This window comes from Falco biarmicus, chromosome 8 (assembly GCF_023638135.1).
Source record: "Falco biarmicus isolate bFalBia1 chromosome 8, bFalBia1.pri, whole genome shotgun sequence".
Lineage (NCBI taxonomy): Eukaryota > Metazoa > Chordata > Aves > Falconiformes > Falconidae > Falco > Falco biarmicus.
The window spans coordinates 63,468,031-63,487,080 of record NC_079295.1 but is presented as its reverse complement, the minus strand read 5'-3'; the positions used below and the strand labels follow the sequence as shown (position 1 = coordinate 63,487,080).

Sequence of the window (19,050 nt, the reverse complement as noted above, 5' to 3'; positions counted from 1 at the left end):
CAGTCAGTTGTCATCACATTAAACACTCTCCACCAAAGTTATCTTTATTGTTTTTCATCCAAAAAGGAAAGATTTTTTAAAAAAAAACACAAACAGACAAGGGAGATAAGGATGGGAGACCTGAAAGCCATTTTTATCATAATAGCTGGCAAACATACATCATTAGATTTTGATAGCAAGTAGAAAGACTGTGTTTATAGTAACTTTAAAATCAGCAGTTCTGTTCAAGAATAAAGGCAGTGAATCTGGTATCTGACAATTGCCATTCACATTCTAGACCTGACGAACAGCTCCTGTGTTCAACAGCTTCACAGATTTCCTTCTATCTCAGTTTGCCTAATAAAAGATATTACTTCTCCCTACAAACCTTGACTTTCATATTCTAGTGCCTGATAAATAACCCACATAGAAAACAGATTTCTATCTGAACTTGAAAAAGAAAGTTTGTGCTTGTCTCCAAGGACTGAGTCTTGTTAAATGGAACCCAACCCTTTGGCTTTAGAGAACTTTCCTAGTAGCTGATGGGCATATTCCTCAAAACCCTCAGATCTTCTTTTTGCCATACAGCATGCCTGAAGGGAAACGGTGGTGGCACCAGCAATCTTTCCAGAAATTAAAATGAAATACTAACATAGGTGGCATTTGGGGAAAATAACACATTTTTTTTACAGCAGCATATCTAGCATCAAATGGCGAGGAATTTGTTTCACTATGGATCTAGACAATGCATAGCTTCAGCTCTGTTCATGAAGCAAAATCTAAACTCATCCCTTCTCACCAGAAATTAAAAAAATAAATAAATAAATTAAAAAAAAACCCACAAAACTTTGTTGCATTTAAGTCAGCACAAGTCCCAGTTTTCAGTAACTATTAGCTCTATTAGTTCATCTTATTCTTGCTTGTATGGACTTCAGCGGTAAGTAAAGCTACAGGGTGCCTCTTTACACACTGCAGATGGGATTTTGCAAGGGTGAGCCAAAAACGTCTAGTTGGGGGCCAGTTGCAACTGAAAAAAACCAAGCAATCAAGCAAACTCAACAGAGCAGTTCTGACCAAGTACGTTTAACTACTTCACGACCAAAAGCTGTTGGAGCCATGAAGGGCACGCAGTCCCTTCCCCTCGCCCCAGCAGCAACCAGCCAGCACCAGTCAGCAGGGCTTCAGGAGAGCTCTCGGAGAGCCACCACCTCCTTACAGCCTTCCCAAAAGGGCAGATCCGCGGACAAAAGCTCTGTCTCCAAAGCTGCAGAGGAGAATTTTAAGCTAGCAAAGGAGCGTTTGTTAGCGCTAAGAAAAAGATTTAATGTCTAAATTAAATAAGTGCACTATGCTTAGCTCCCACTGACAGATTTGCTGGATATTAATGACTCTCCCGCTAGAGCTGCCGCTCCCCGGAGCGCACCGCTAACATCAGCCGCTTGCTGATCAGCCCATCAGCAACGGGGGCATGCACGCGTGGAGCCCCACTGCCCCTCTCTGCCCTGCTTCCCGTTAGCCCCTTGAAAGGAATTGTATTGCTGTTTTGACAGAAATCCTGCTGTCCCGTGGGAATACATTGAAAGAATGAACAACAGGTTTGGTTTAAGGAAGGTCTGAAAAGTATTGCTACAAAACCAGGGAAGTAAAATGGAAATGCCACCATTAGGGCACTGAGTCAATATTAGTTTCTCCATGCAAAGAAAAATAAATTGGATACTTTTAATGATTTTCATTATGTTCCTATTGTTAAATGAAGACGATAAAATGTGCTTCGGTTATGTCATTCCCACTATGAATTGCTGTGATATCAAACTAAAGATAATCCCTCAGGCTCCCCAAAACAGAGAAAAAACACAGAAAAAGTCCATGTTTGTGCGCAGGCATCCGGGCAAGGCCTGCAGCGCTGTTCGCACGACGAGACCAGTCTCTCACCCTCCAGTGAACAAACATCATCTTGTGAAATAATCACATTAGAGCTTCTGCCTGCTGCAAAGGTAGAAGGGTAAAAGAAAAGACAGAAGGCTGTAATTATTATTTCTCTTTTAAAATACTACAAGGTGCTCAGCTAAAGATGTCTGGAAGATGATGGGGTCATCTAATCAGAGGGAACACAGCTCAGCTATAATAAACAAGCCCTGACGAACACACTTCCTTTGAAGAGAAAATTGCAATGCCTGATACAGATCAGAAGATTTGTTCTGGTGATGTTATTTACATTGGGTGAACATTAGAAGGTGGTAGAGTCATTTTCAGCATTGTCTCACATTCAAACAGAAGTTTTTTTGAAGTTCACTCAAAGCTTGATTACCTCGCCAGCATCTCCACTTCCTAGAGATGCATTAGGACGTTCCAGTGATAATTGCAACCTCTGTGACTTACTGAAAACACTCACTTAGCAAATGCCTCTAATGCAGCTGACCTGTTTTGAATATATTTAGAGGTGTCATCCAAAAGTGAACCTCCAAATACGAGAAGTGTTTATTATATTTCTAAAGGAAAAGAGAGGGATTTCTGCTGTCTCTGTTCCTTTACTGCTACCTCCATTTCCCTCTAAGATGCCTCATAGTATTGAGGAGCAGTCAGGGCTTCCAGGATAATTTAATGTTGTTGTAAGGGCTTTGACTTATTCCCCAGCCTACGCCCTACGCCAGTCAGGAGTTGCTCCTTACTGGTTTTAGGACCGACAGACCACTGTAAGCTGTGACAGCCCTATATCCAGTACACATTTTGCAGCCCAGGCTGTCCAGTTCACTGTCACGATGGCAAAAATAACCTTGTTTTTACAAGAATGGTACAAGCCTCCTCTCCAGCTTCTCTGGGACTCTGGCTGCTCGCTCCAGCTCCCAGCATCAGGAAGCCAGCACACTGGTCCAGCCATCCTGAGCAGCATGTACAGAGCAGAGGCCATGAGCTCCGACAGACCCAATCCTGGGGTCATCCATTAATTTAGCTCAGTTATTGGCTGCTGATGAGGTTCACTGTTTAAAGTGTTATTACACAGTTAGGAGAATACAGTTTTTCATTTATTAAGGTTTCTATGGGCCACATAGTTATGTCATTGTTGATCACTGTTGAGACACAGCCCACATCCCGACTCCTGCACGCTAGGCAAGTCCCACCAGCATGTCAGGGTGCAGAAACGGTCACTTTGCATGCTCAGTGGTACATCTGCTCTAATTGCAACAACCTCTGTTTTCACAAACTGGTTTTTTTCCTTACAGACGTGTCTGGCAATGGATCATCCCTCATTGACACGGGTGCCAACAGTGCTGGACGTGTTGATAACAGCTGAGAAGCTGCATAGGGCTGCTTCCAATTTCTGGCTTCACTGACGCTATTCCCAGGGAATAAGGGTTGCCATAATGTTGATTCTGCTAAAAGCAGTTGATGAACTTCTGTATTTAATGGGCAATAAGAGTTAAAAACTAAATATGACTATCATATAATTTCAGGAAAAGAAATAATTTTGGGAAAATACGGGTAAAGAAGAAAAAATACCATGGAAAACAGAACACGAAACCTGGAAAGGATAATAAAAAAATAATATCTAACTTAAGTGACAGAGAAGTTATTCTTTAAAACATTCAAATGCGAAAAGTAAAAAAAATAAATCATATTATAGGCAATTCACATCATAGAATTTCAATGGGAGAAGCAAAGCACATAGAAGGGGCACTGCATGCCATTGTCACCTGCTTCGCAGTAGCAATGAGAAACTAAATTGAAATCTTGTGAGAAGTGACATTTTGAAAAACTTCCAATTCTACAGATGGAAAACACAGCACTTTTTTTGTTGTACCTTTTGTTTTCCAAGCAAGAGCATAACTTTATGCTATTATCTGCTGGCTGCACAAGGTGGATTTCAGCTGTGGCCTTTGCACCAACTACTGCACACAACAAACCGCAGGAACTTACTGGTAACCTCAACAGAACTGGACCAATATGCTGAACAAATTTAAAAGCCAGAATCCAACTTAAGCCTTTGGAAGGAAAAGGCTTTGAATTCTATACATCCTGTAGGTCCAGAATCACTTTTCACACATACTCATTTCATTCTGGTAACACACGTTCCTAGATGAGTTTCATAATATGTGTCAAATGGTTATACACTCACTTAGAAAAAGCAGCTGGGCTGAGATTCAGACCTACTGATTGTCACATCTTTGGGACCAATTTAGCAGACAGAATTTAGGAGTTAAGCAGAAATAAGACAAATTTTAATGTCACCAAAACTGGAAGAGTAAAGAGTGACAAAACAACATGCCACCTGCGAGGAAGAGGCAAGGATGGAAAGGAGGAGAAGGGGACAAGACATGAGGCTCACTCATGCTACTTCATAAACACACTTAGTGCCCATCTTCTGTTACATACAAAACAACAAACTTCGCTAATATTCTTCAAAAGATCTCATCAAACACAACAAGCAAGCAGCATAGCACAGATATGTAACTAACAAGGAATTATTTATGGAAGGCTTTTAAACCTGGATTACTTAAGACACTTGAGCAGTTGCAGAGTCGCCAATCAGCTCTGCTGACTAAATACATTTTTATAAATCCTTTAGCTGTTTTATTTACCCAATGGACCAAAATGGCTTATTCATTCTCTTCTGGTTTTATTTTGGTCTATCAAGTACAGTAAATGCACAGTTAGGTGCATAATAAAAACTCCTTTAGAAAAGTAATTGCATTACCTCATACACAGTAGATTCTTCTTTCCCAAACACCATGAACAACTGGAGCATTTTACAGGCTCCTAAGTTCTTCTTAAAAAACTAGACTGCCACATACTAGCTGCTGAGATGTAAAGTCCAGAGGGAACGTTTACAAACAAAGCAGAGCCCCCCGGAAAACCACAAATTAAAGCAGAGTATTTGTTAAGGCAGCAGCCGGGGACGCAGCTATGGCACCAACCACCTGACCAGTTTGTTCTCCACATCCTGCAGGGTCTGGTGAGAACTGGATGTGGTGGAAGAAGATAACAGACCCATTGCAAGGACCACTGACGCTTGCCTCGCCGCTGCCCTGGCAAAGTGAGGCACCTGCAGCAGAAGCACCATTAGACCTCCCTTGCCATAAACCACAATGCTCCAGCTGGGCTAATCCAGGCTGACAGCTCCACACGCTGCGTCTGCCACAGGCAGAGGCCACAGCCACCTGGTTATAAGTGCCTGAACTAAGAGAGCATGAAGAGGGCAACTTCTGTCTTATTTTATCTCATATCTGGGCAGTGAGTTGAAGCTCTGAAAATATTAACCTAATTGCTCTGCCTGATAGTTAAAGCTCAGTTCAGGAAGACATGGCATGTTGAAACCTATTAAGTCTGTAATTGAAAATATACCATGCCCTTACACATTAAGTAGACTAGCAGCATGCAACTCAAAAATCTGATGAGCCTACAAGTGATCCTGGACTTTGTGTTTTCTGGCTCAGAGTTACTTATTCTGCTAATTTCTGAGACATGCTAGATAAACTGACTTGTTGGAGAATATTTGCATATTGCATTATACTGCCATTATCTGAAACATCTGCTGCCAGATTTTTACTCAAACCTTACAAAGAATTTATCTTACAGCTGGTCTGAAACTCAGGGTGTCCACTGCATTTGCACCTTTTAATATTATGTGCAAGCAGCATATGCCCTCTCCATATGAGAGGGGCTTCCACATCATGCAGTGCTCTGTGTAACAACAGTATTTCAGCAGAATTATGTGCCTGAACAGAAAAAGTAGTATTTCATACAAATAGCAATGCACCACTCGGAACAGTGGCCAACACTATTTCTAATCTCACTTTGAATTTCAACCTGGCTGCTCCTAAGGATGCTTAAGTCAACAAAAGCCCATTTGTCTGAAAATCTATCCTTCTCTTATTTTTAAAGACAGTTTGTCTTAAAAGACCAGTGCAAACCAGTCTTGCTTGACTGCTCTGGGTCTGCTGGAGAGAAGTGCTTTGTAGAGGGGTGAATATGCAGCCAAGACAAGGTTTGTAGGACAAAGGGGTATCTTTTAAAAGACTGCCCAGTTTAGCTAAAAAAAGTAGAGAAGCTTGCCGAGTGAGAGGATGTTAGGGATGGGGAAAATGTTAAAGTGGTTATCTTCTGGGGAAAGACAGGTAATTTACAGGCTGTGGAGCACAGAGAGATTAGAGGGAGAAGTGAAAAGAAGAGGGAGACACTGTCCTGTGGAATAAAACTAATCTCCCTATTAAGCTTTCATCAAAACTTGGCATTCAAGTTGGTGAGGAGGTCATCCATCTCAGACAGAGGCTGGCAGCAGGCAGCACCACCAGCACAGCACCATGACCTATTGGGACTGTTATCCTCCCTGAAAGCATAGAGGATGCCCCTGCCATGCCACAGTGGGTGACACAGGCATAGGGCAGACACTGCCAGAAGCACCCCGAGAGGCACAGTGCTTGGCATGCACCAGAAAAGCCCCTCACTTTTTAACTCCAGCAAATATGCTAATCTATCTTTCAAAGTTTCCAAATAACATCAACTGATGAGCAGGAGGAAATTACCTTCTAGGTTGGCCCTACATGCTGCCCACTGCCTCCCTCACACAGCTGTATTTTTTTTTCCCCCACATGCTTCTAACTTAAAATTCTTACATAGCCCGAAGCAAAAAGTCTGTTCCGTAAAACTCTGCCTTGCTGTTAACTGCTCCGAGAAGCTGGGTCGATGAAGCTGGCTTCACGGTGTGTGTTTTGGTCACAAGCTTTAAGTCAGCAATTTATGTGTGGTGTAATCAGTTGTGAAAACCTCTAAACATCTCACGTGATTCAAGTTTCCTAGATACAAAATAGTTCAAGGAGCCTTCTGGACTGTGCCAGCAGGTAAGGCTATTTTATTGCTGCAGGTCACTGCAAGGTTTCATGCCCCACGTTATCTGCTGTAAATGAACATCACAGAGACAACTCTAGCATCTTCCACTATCCTGTGGTGGAGCTGACTCAGTTTCAGATTTCTCTCTATCTGGTTTTGGGATCTGATACTGCTGTGCAGTATCTACCCACAGGTACTAAATTCAAGGAATGCAAGCAATGGCAGCACCCTATTTTTTTTTGGTAACTTCCTTTTGTGTGCCCAGAAATCAAACTTGACTGGTCTCCAGCTGTTCTTCACATGCTGATAAGGAACTAGGACTTCTTTAAAGGCGGGGCATGGCCAGGCAGGGCTGCAGTGGGCAGCATAGTGTGGCAGCCAGCACCAGTAGCTTATTCAGCTGCCAAATCAGCACAGTTCATTCTGCTTTCAGATGGAAAGAGATGCTTCCAGGCACATCCAGCCTCAGCACTCTGCATTGGGGATACTTATTTATGAAGTACGGTAGTATGGGATACACAGATGTATTATTTTGCATCTCCCTGTAAATCCTCACAAAGTTTTGTAGTTTTCTGGCTCATCCCCATCTTCTCCTACTCCCCACCCAGGGAACTGAAGTCTGGCCATTTCCTACATTGTAAGCCATTGCCTACAAGCTTGTTCCTCCCACTTGCTGCTGGTAACAGCTGCCTGGTTTCCTGCTCTCAAGAAGTTTTCACTTCAATTCCTTTGGGTCCATCAATCTGCTGCTCTAGCAAAGCCACATAGTATTATATTTACTTACTCAACATTCATGTCCATTCTGCCATGAACAGAATTCATTCCTCTTGCCCCAAAGTACTTGACTACAGGAGCCAATGTATGAATTTACAGGAGCTTTAAGTCTGCAAAGCCATACTGCTTCCAGCAGCAAGAGAGCTGGGCATGCAATGGGTTTTCTATGCCTACTGGCAAAGCTGGGCAGCATTCACATTTTCAGATATAATCCATCTAAATGAACAAACAGTCATTTGGAAGCCAAACATTACTACTAGGACCAGCACTGTTTGGTTTAGAAAACAGATTATAAACAACTCCCTGGTTAAGTTGCAATTCACTGTTCAGTGTTTGCAGCTACTCCTCCTTGTCCAGAGTCCCATACACACATGTGCAATACCAGCACCTACAGTAACACTGTCTAGGAGCATCTGCATTACTGTTCAATTTACTACTGTGCCCAACACCGGCTAATCAGCTGATTATTCAGAGTTCTTCTGCCGGCATGGTTTTACTCCCTCTGTTAACTCTGGTCACAGAGAACCACAGAAATGCCAAGTTACCATTAGACACCGCTGCTGGCAGATACATGGGAGCAAACAATTTTGCCCCTTCTCCCCTCCCCAGTTTGGGTTAGCCTGGCTCTAAATTAAAATCCAAGCTAAATGCTGCCTTGGGCATTTATCTTATTTCTACCTAATTCCCTGCCAACATTACAAAACTAGGCATCCCTGCTGCATCATGTATCTGAAGAATAATATTCAGCATTTTTTGTACCTCATCCCACTTGAGAAACTGCAGTTTCCCAAACTTAGGAAAACAGGAGGCAAACATCAGAATAATATTCTGACCCAGTCAAACATCCTTCCCCAGGTAACAGATGGCCATTCACTGACAACATGTGCCCTGAAAAAACAGAGATAATAATTTCTATGAAAACAAGGTAGCAGAGATAGACAGAGACATGAATCTTTATTTGAAGAAGTGAAGACTAAGTGATTGTTAAGATCAGTATAAAATACAGAAAAATATTCCTACTTGTGATCCTAGAAAACAGGTATTGTTAATGTGAAACCTGTCCTCTGCAGTTGAGACATGTCCTGAAGATACAGCCAGTGGGTTTCTGAACATCCAACTCTACACATACATAGCATATACGTATATATATTTATCATATATTCTGGATGTCACTGGGATAGCCAGAAACCAAGATCCAGGAGGTACAGCTGCTTCTAAAGAGCAACACTGACGCAGCTACTGATTTTTGGTGGATTTTGACCAGGTGACAAGGAACAAAACCAAATTTCTTGGACTCAAGCAATAGGACAAAAACAACAGGATAGAAAATTAATAAGTGATTTACTACAAAACTAATTACAGTTGATCACTTCATTGTGTTCATGAAGGCTTTAAGGAGAAAAACTTGCCATTCCTGCCAAGTTTTGAGAGCCTTTCATCTTCCATGGATAGGTGAAAATTTGAAATGAGCAAACAGAAAGGATGAAGTGAATAGAATTTCTAAAGGGCATTTACTGTTTCATAACCAAGTCAGTTTTTCATCTAGGACATAAGAACTGATGTCAAGTGGCAAGTAATCAAGTATTTCTTAAGCTGTTTGCTGGATCCTTTGCCAGTGCTAACTGATGCAGACCCAGAGATTTTTCAATAAACCTACGGCAACCTGGGAAAGCTCAAGGTGTGCTATATTCTATTGCTCCTCACTGTGATTAGGAAACACAATGAGGATTGTGTATGCTTAGTAAATATAAATACAAACAGGACATCCACAATACAGAGCTTGTGAATACTCCAGACAGGTTTCAGCCTTTTAATCCAAAACAACTAGTTAAAGTTCATATCTTTACAGTAGCATGATGTCATCTGTCTGACTACATCTGGAGTTGCATCTCATTTAATAAGATTATATGGTCAAACAGAGTGGAAGCAATCTGCTTCAACATTTCTTGGCTGAATGGTTTCAAAAGCATCTTTTGACACTAATTTGTTGAATGGATGATTGCAAGCAACATAAAAACAAATTAAAAGTTTTAAGTGCTTGGGCTAGATCCTCAGCTAGTAAAAAGCAAAAGGCAGTCCATTAAATTCAGCATGGCTTTGCTCATTTGCATCTGCCAAGGATCTGGCTCTTTATGCTTTATGTCACTATACATACACTTATGCATAGAGTTATACTCAGCAGACAATTTATCCTAGGACTCAGCATCCTTTAGCCCCACATTGACAACAGAAGTAGGAGCACTTGTCAGCACCAGAAGTTGCAGAATTGGTTCCTGTGATCTTGCAACTAAGATACTCGGGGAAACCACTAGAGGCCCTGTCCTGCTAGACATGGGGAATTTGATGGATGCGAATGTATATGGCTCTTACATATGTAAGTTGTGTGGTCTAATTTACAGCAACAGATAAGTATCACATTCATCTACACCTATTACACAGTGAAAACTCACTGATCTTGAAAATTAAGCCCTACCACTGTCAAAGCCAAATGCTTGTGTTACCTTCAGAGCTTGGTCCAGTGCTTCTTCCAGTTTACCATAAAGGCCTTTAGTCTCCCAGTTTTCTGCTGCATGCTATTCTTATTCTTTTTCACTAAATGCCCATTGTGTCCACCTGATCTGAACAAACTGCTGCTTTTCCCAGATCCCTACTCCCATTTTGCACTTCCCCATCTGCTCTCCAGCACTATTTCACTGTCCTGAGCAGCTGATGGAAATGTGCAGGCTGTTAACATTTTTGCTGAGTTTCCCTTTCCTGTGCACTATGGGAAGGTAGTGCATAGAAACTAGCAACAATGCTAACACTTGAAACCATATATAAACATATGGCATAAACAATGGAAAAGTCTTTAGATAGAAATGGGAAAAAAGAGAGAAGACTGGATAAGTGGAAAAAGGTTTGCCTGCTCTAACTTGCCCCCCTATCTTAGTTTAAAAGAGCAACGATCTTAGTTTAAAAGAGCAATATAAAGATACCATATTCAAATCCTGTGCTTGTTTACCACATGCTGAGTTCTCGAGTTTGTGGTTTTGTTCTTTTTTTAAAAGCTACAACACAAAAGCTGGCGCCTCACACCATATTCTGTTTTCCATTCCATCTGCATTATGCTCATATAAAGTACAGTCAAGCATATGACCTACTGAGAGCAAAATTTCATCATGAGCCTAAACTGAATTTAGGAAGACATTCTTTCAGCTTCTAATCAACGACCAGAATGAGGGGTTTGGGGTTAAAAGATCATTTTTAGTCAAAACGGGTAATTTTTGAACACTAGTTAGGCATCCCAGGATCTGCAGCCGTTCCCGTTTAAATTCATAAGGAAATCAGTCTTCATACATCACGGTGGAAGATGGCTGCCAGCTGCAGTCAGGGAAGCATCTCCCCTCCGTACCACAGCAATTAAAAGATCATGTAATTATAGTTGATCTAGCTCCCACAGAAGTCAAAGGAAAGCCATTCATCGACTGTAATAGGCTTTGGAGCAGCTTCAAAATTTCTCCAGCATATGTAGTCCTGACACTTTGGAAACCAAAAGCCTCCCAGTCTAACTACTCTCATCCACAGCTCAAAAAGGAAGAAAGTGTTTTCACATTGACAACAATCAAGGCTTTGTTTCCTTTGAGAGAAAAGTGCCTGCTTTCAATCTAAAGGACTCAAACCTTTTGTCCAAAAAAAAAAAAAAAAAAGAAAAAGAAAAATTCTGAAAAGTGCAAGCCACCAAAAGCTCTTTTTTAATTATCCTGGTTCATCCATGAGCATGGGATAATAAAAGCAGGCACAGAGCAAGTTTGCTGCAGTTCTCACCTTTGTGGTGGCTTCTGTCAGATATTTTTAAGTTTCAAAGTTTTTCAACTTTTCAACAGAAAGCCAAGTCTTCCAACCAAGGGAAGGGAACAAGCATAAACCCCCACCTTCAAACATTTTCCAGTTATCCAATTTCTTCAGGTAAAAACCAATATCCACAAAAATTACCATTTTAGGGAAAAAAGGCCTGAATCTTAAAATCAGATCATACCATATCACAAAATTTGTAACAAATCCTTTCATGTGCATAAACATTTTGAACCTCCTTTTATTTTTTTTTTCCCCAGCACCGAGTGGTATCTGCTCTGCACACATTTTAACACTGAAGAGGTTTCTGAAGGAGGCTTTTGTAGAATTATTTTAAAGGCGCTATTGAGGACTAACTCCAGAGAGGAAGATACTTAATCACTGCTCAAAATCCCCGGGTAGCTCTGCAAATCCACAAGCTTTTGTGACCAAGATGTATTTACCATGTTTGTTAGTATTTTCTTGACTCCTGAGGAGTTTGCAGTTCTTCAGACATTCTTGATTATTCACAGATTGCATTGCTGGGCATAAGCCAAATTCATCTACAGACCTTAACTCCCCAACTATCATCCCCTTCTCTCCTCCCCATCCATGGATCTAAGAAGTCTTCTGACAGAGAAGTTCATTATATTTAATGCATTTCTGAAAAAAGGTATGGTTTCACCCCTCCAAATGGAAATAAAGTCCAATCCATCCTGTGAAGGCAGTAAGAAAGCAGCCTAACTGAGCCTGGAAATTTGGTATCTAAAAGCATTGATCTCAAAATCCAGTTATTGCTCTGAGGTAACATTTTCCAAGCACCCACATGATCTATAAACAGAGTCCTGCCTTCAAAAATCGCTATATTTAAGTTCTTGTAGGTGTTGCTTACATTCACTGAGAATGAAACTTGAGACCCAAATCATATCTGAAATGGGACTAGAGGTACTTCCACAAAGTTTCCCTCATTAAGTTCATTTTCACAAGACCAGATTCAGTCTCCATGTCAATAACGAACTGCCCCACAAACTCTATAGCTAGAGCGTGACCGAAATGCCTCCACATCCAGGATGCCAAGATGCTCTTCTGCATCTCAAAGCAACTTGGAGCCATCCAAGAGCCCTCCTCAGTCTGCAATAAAGGGAAGTCAAGTAAAACTGGATTTCTTCATGAAGAGTGGCAAACATCTGACCACATGCCAGACCACACATGCTAGAAACCAGAGTTAAATATATTTCACTTTTAGCAATAGCCACATATTATACAAGCCTCTCTGCTGTATCAGCCTCACAGCAAAAATAAAACACAACCCAAAACCAAAAAAACACAACCACAAAAAACCCAAAAAGGAGACTCTATGACATGTTACCCTTGGACATGACCATTTTCATTTAAGCAGCAAAACAGCAGTAGTTACAACCTCTTCCAAATATATGGGATGCCTGAAGCAATTAAAGGAGGTGCTGGAACAGAACAGGGGAACACGTTAATCTGTTGAGCAGGAGAGTGCCACCTGCTTCACATTCACAAGACACGAGGCAAGCAACTGCCTAATCCGGAAAACATCTGCTAAACAAAAATCAAAATTAATGATAACAGAATGAGCTCTTTGATGGACGGTTCTCACCCAGCTGCTGGGAACCATCAAAGGGCCACTCTCAGCAGCAGCCAATTAGTCACTAACACAAGAGTTTACAAGAGCAGGATCTGAGCTCAGGGCACTGCCATGACAACACTGCTGCACCTTTGGGTGGATTTGCAGTGTGCTGATACATGGAAAGCCTTGTCTGGACCTTTTTCTCCCTGAACTGCTCCAGGGTCAGAGTTTAGATCCTCTGCCAGCACCAAACAAACTTGGCTTGCATCACCAACACCATCATGCAGTTCTGTAAGAGCAACTTTTCATGGAAAAATAGAATAATTTACAATTTGCAACACTAAGAACTGCCAGGGGAGTGTTAGGAGGGAATCTTTTTTTTAATCCCACAGCACTACACACTTTTTGAGTGTGTAAACTCATGTTTGTTTTCAGAAGTTACTGCAAGAATACTTAACACCAACACACACATTGAAATGAAAGTGTTGTTTTTTTCCCCTACCTTTTCTTCTTGTAACTTCAAGCCTTCTGAAGTCCTATAAGGAAAAAGAAAAAAAATTGTGGGTTTTTTTAAATAAAATAATTGTTCAAAGGCAGCACAAACAGAAACCCCTAAAAAGATTAGCCATTGTCCCAGAGAAGCATCTACAAAGCTCTACACAATAACCGAAGAGTAATAAGAAGCATACATTTCAGTTTGTCCACAGATATTTAATGGATCAATATATCACCTAAAATGATTCATCATTATGTGATAAGTTACATGGTAGAGCACAATATCTTTAAAATGGATTGTTTTCTCTATTGATGTTCAAAGGGAGCAGCTAGGAGGTTGTTATTACTATACCAAGGATCTAGGGTTGAGGCGGGAGGAGCCATTACAGCTATTTTTAGCAGACACTTGTTCAAATACCCAAATGATTTCAAAACCACCAGACTACTCATGCTTAGAGCTGAAGGCTCATTTCAATGTTTGCACACCTATATTATTTGCCCCATTTCTTGCAAAGCATCACTACTATCTCTAATAAAGAAACCGCTTGTAAAAAGATATTGCATAAAGCCTCAAAGGGTATCACATTCCCAAACAACACTACTTACACCAATGGTGAGGCTCCACGGGAATAAACATTTAATCCCAAGCAGTAACATTTATGGGTTAATTACAAATACTTATAGCTACCATCACTTGAGTTACTTCTTGCAGCCAGTATTCAAAATAGCAGAATCACAGAGGACTCTAGAAGACCACCTTGCCCAGAGCCACACTGACCTGGGCAGAGCTCACTGCTGGACGACGCAGGATTAACCCCACCGAGTGCAGAATTTATACCTGGAAGACCCCAGAGTGTCCCCAGCAGGGACACCGGGAACAGGCACAAGCTCTCCAGACCCCTACCAAAAGCTCTTCAGGCAGGTTTTTCCTCCTGTAGATGTGCCTTGCTTAACTTCATTTCATCCCCTCAGCGCTCACTGTTCTCAGATGTTTATCAGAGAACAGAACAACAAAAAGGTTTCTGTTTCTCCTCCTTCTGATAGGAAAATAACACATGGCCTCCCCACGGCCCACCTGATGCTTATTGTAGTTTTATTTGTACTGTTTCACTTTTTAAAAAAATAAAAGTACCTCCCTGCAGACCACGCTTAGACAAAGGGAGGTAAAGCGCAGCACTACGCACACATCTAAGGAGGTGTATCCACAGGGCCCTTCCACAGGCACAGGGCAGCGGGACATACAGAAAGCTGCCACTGGAGCACAGGATAAAAAAAATAATACAGAGCTTTTCAAAGGGAGAGAAGATAAGCAAAAGGGAAAAAATTCAGCTTAGGGAAGTTACAACAGTACCCGCTCAGCTAACTGCTGCGGGCCTTGCCTCCCTCACCCCGGTACCTCAGACAGCACCAGGTAACTCAGCGAGGAGTTTCATGTCTGCAGGTGCTGTAGCTGTGCTCGCCGCCCTGGCCGCAGGCCTGCCATCGCCCCCACTTCATCCCTGCCACCCATCACACAGGCAATGGAGCCCCTCGCTCCCGCCAGTGACGCCAAGCCGCCTCAGCCAGAGCCTTCTCCAAACCCAAGGCAGATCAGAACAGCGTAAATGGCCTCCTTGGCACCCTCCAAGTCTGAGGGGATAAACAAAAAAAAAAAAGGGTATTTGCTTATAAAAATACCAAGTCATTATTCCCCGCAGGATGTTACCTCAGTGATCTTGAGAAACATGTAAAATGGCATTCGGGATTAGTACAGACTTCAAAGCATTTATCCTCTTTAGGCAGTAAAGCTCTGAGCTGCGCAGACAGTCACACTCCAGGGACCTCTCTCAGCTTTTCAAAATATTAGTTTGAGAGGTGGGGCACACGATAAAAAAAAATTTAGATACAGCCTATCATTAAGCCTGTGTACACATAATATATGCAAAAGGAAAGAGTACTTTTAAAGTTCCCCGGAGTCCCTCACTTTAACAAGCTGTTTGAATTCTCTGCAGTTCAACAGCTTAGAAACACTAAAACTAATTACAAATATTACATTGATCAAAAGAGAAAAAAAGACACTCACACTCCATAAAAAAATTTCAAGTGTCAGCTCACTTGTATTAAATACCCTTTTGGTATTTCCATGAAAGGAACTGGATAGACATCGTGAAAAACAAAGAAAGGTCTTCAGAGTTCCCCTTTTACCCTGTTCCCCTTATCATTCTAAGTTCTAATGATTGTAAACTACCCCAAAAAACAGATGTGGGATTCACAGGACAAGCCTGTCAGAAACACAACAGAAGAACACGAGGTCAGGCTGCAAGTCACCACTTCACCTTACCTGGGAGAATACCGGCACCTGGTGCATCCCCCAAAACATCCTCTTCCATGAAGAGGAGACCAACAGCATTGAAAGCGCTCAGCGTTTCAGGAGGGTGCACAAAAAAAAAAAATGGGAAAAATACCTGGCAACTGTGGCAGGGCTTAAAGAGCAGCCACAAAAAGGCACCAGCTCCAGGTAGAGGGACAACTGTGGTTTCTGTCCCCCTCGGAAAGTGAAGCTATGGCAAGGACTCATTTTTCTTAGTTTGCCTCAGCCCAATCATTTCTCTCTTCTGTATCACAGAAAAGAAGAAATGATGCTAACTTTTCTCCTCGAGGGCATGCTGAAACATAAGACCTTTCTATTAGTGATCTAATGTACCACTAAGAGACATTACCAGCAAGTCTGGCCACAGGCACAGCACCATGCCGCACGCTCTGACTTGGGCAATCTTTTTCACAAAAAGGAGTAGTCACCCTTCCTCTGAAGTATATGATACTGCTCTTGAGTGGAGAAAAAAAAAAAAAAAATCACATAGAGGTTTTAATAGTGTTACTAGTAGAGAACCAAACTATTTTGATAAAAATGACACTAAAGTTCTCGGATGCATTGCCTGAGGAATACTTTTCTGCAGAAGCCATAAAGCAGATGGTTATAAATGAGACTGATTTCATGGGCACCATTTAATGACTGCAAATTCCTTTAACTAAAAATCTAATTTTATCAGAGCATAAATCATAGGCTTTGAAAGGAAAAATTTGTTTCAGATCCCTCATTCCTTCTATAAAGCTTCTTCATGAGTACCATTTTAAATAGCATTTCATTAATGCAATACAACAGTTTTATTTGTCAAGGTTCGCTTTTAGCACCTATTTTCCTCCTTTTTAATGTTAGTTAATTGAATGCAGAATAAAAGGTCCTTCTGTTCTGTATCTGAAATGCCTAATCATCGTTACGTGGAAATCAATGTAGTATCCTTGCTCCAGCATTGCTTTTCAGACATGTAGCTACTGCAAAACTGCACCTCCAAAAGACCAACCAAGCCAGCATCAGCACATGAGAGCAGAGAGTATCATCAAGTACAACGACTAATCCTACCTGGATTAGGAGGGACAAAAATAAAAATAAAAATCAGAAATACAGTTCACACTGCTGTTGCACAGCTTCACTCATTCATAACTGCTGTGTCTGCACATCAAACACCTGCGTGAACCTTTTGCAATTTAACAACTGTTTTGCACAAAGCCCTTTTCTGCTTTTACAAAAAGGGAATGCCAGTCTTTCAGAAGACAGCATCTAGATGTCCTGCCAAGACATAATAGCCAGTTTGTGTTATAGACTCCTGATTAATGCTGAATCATGGGCCCATGGATGAGCAGAGTGCTTCTGGAATGAAGAATCAGGTTTCATTCAGAACAAATGGGGGCTGGGGGAAATTTCACTGTACAGCCTTAAAATACAACTACACAGAGGGAATACGCAATATAGTACAGTGCTTGGTAGCCAATGCACTGCAAATGGATTTATTGACGGTCATTAGGGACTGATCCAAGCAGCAAAACCACTTTCATATTGTTTGGTATCAGTGTAAATAAAACCTCTTAACACCTCTGTATAGAAACATATCTACATTTGCCCTACGTATACACCCACAAAGAAGATATTGTACACTATACAAGGCAATGCTCTCTTCCTGTAAATCCCTGTTGCAAGGAGAGCAGGCTACGTGGGCTTCTGCTCTTCGGCTGCTGAAGCAGGAGGACCCTCGTCTCCTGACTCCACGGGAAAAGGGTGCATTACACTTTTGCAAGGAACACGCAGCACCTTCCTAGCTCATGCTCCAGTTTCCACCAAAATTTTACAGTCAAAGGTTTACTTCCTCATGGCATGTTACTTCTGCCTCCAATGAATTCATGGTGGGGGTTTTTTTTGCACTCTTGGGTAATGAAGATTCTGCTCCAGCTCCTCTAGGCTTGAGCAAACTGGAGTTGGCTGGACAGCCCTATGTGGTGACCTGGTATACGGCCGGCCTTCAGGGTGCTGCTTTCGAATGTCTTTTAACAAGTGAAGCCCAGGAAGTGTAGAACCACCACCACCATGCTAAGAATACCAATCTCTCTCAAGATCACTTCAGTTTAGCTTTATTACATCAATGCTAACCAGCAGTTGATCATTCTTGCTTTTTAGAGATGTACTGAAGTAAACAGGGCAGCAAGGAAAGCCCACGTGCATGTTTCTCAGCTTTAAAACAACCGGCAAGTGCAACACATTGAAGGGTTAATTTCAGAATAGAAGACAGTGATCTATGAAACTGCAGAAATTGCTGTAGCAAACTGGGAGGGGGGGGTTGTTTGTCATGTAGAAACCTAATTCCCACACCTCAAGGGCAATCCCTATTAATAACACCCATATTCTCCCAAAGGAATAAGCAGGCAGAACAGAACAGTCATGTAGATGCTCCAACTACACAAACTGATTATTGCAGCATGAGGAAGGGGAGGTCACTCAAAGCTACCCCAAGGCTGCCTGCAGGAAGCACAGTACGGAGCAGAGCCTCCCCAGGGCTCAAAGACCCCTTGGACTGGGCACAAGACACAGACACACAAACAAGATGCTCTTGAAGTTCTCCTTCACTCTAGAAAAATGACACAGCCCAGCCTTTAGGCAAGTAATATTAACCATCTACAGCAGGTTTAAAAAGTGTCATTTTTTTTAACCTACAGCAGGTAAAGAAAGTGTCAGAATTTATAACTGTTTGATGCAGGTATAAAGTACCATCACTAGAAGCTGCTGTGCATCATTGAAAGCAATCTGTTAATCTCAGTCCTACAACTGCAGACTAGACATTAAGGTGTGTGTATAATACACTCCCCTAGCCATCTTAAATAAAAATATACCAACCCACTACCCAAATAGCCCATGGTTTGACAACAACCACAATGAAATGCTTGCAGAATCTAGCACTGTTACAAATTACAGTAACTACACAGTACTTTATATTTGGTTCGTAAGTGACATGCAATGCACATAAACAAGCTACTGACAGGGAGGGGAAAAGGACTGCTTCTTGATTTTCCTGTAACAGTTGTACCTCCTTTTGTCCCTGCACATCCACATGTGGCCATATGCAATTTCCTGCATTCTAATTTGAAGAGAAAAGTGAGCACACTTTGCAAGGTAATTAAACAGTCACAATTAGACTTGAAATCGGGAAAGACAAGCTCCTGTCTGCTATTTCTTCCTAGTTTTCCTTTGACTAAAACTACAA

General features: G+C 41.6%; 1 protein-coding gene across 2 annotated transcripts in view; it reads right to left on the bottom strand.

The window, feature by feature from the left end:
* FSTL4 (follistatin like 4) overlaps positions 1–19,050 on the bottom strand; it is a 236,531-nt gene that overhangs the window by 204,604 nt on the left and 12,877 nt on the right. For both annotated transcript variants that reach the window (XM_056350374.1, XM_056350375.1), the window contains exon 3: positions 13,488–13,521. In XM_056350374.1, the coding sequence (XP_056206349.1) occupies positions 13,488–13,521 (34 nt within the window). The remainder of the gene's footprint in view (positions 1–13,487; positions 13,522–19,050) is intronic.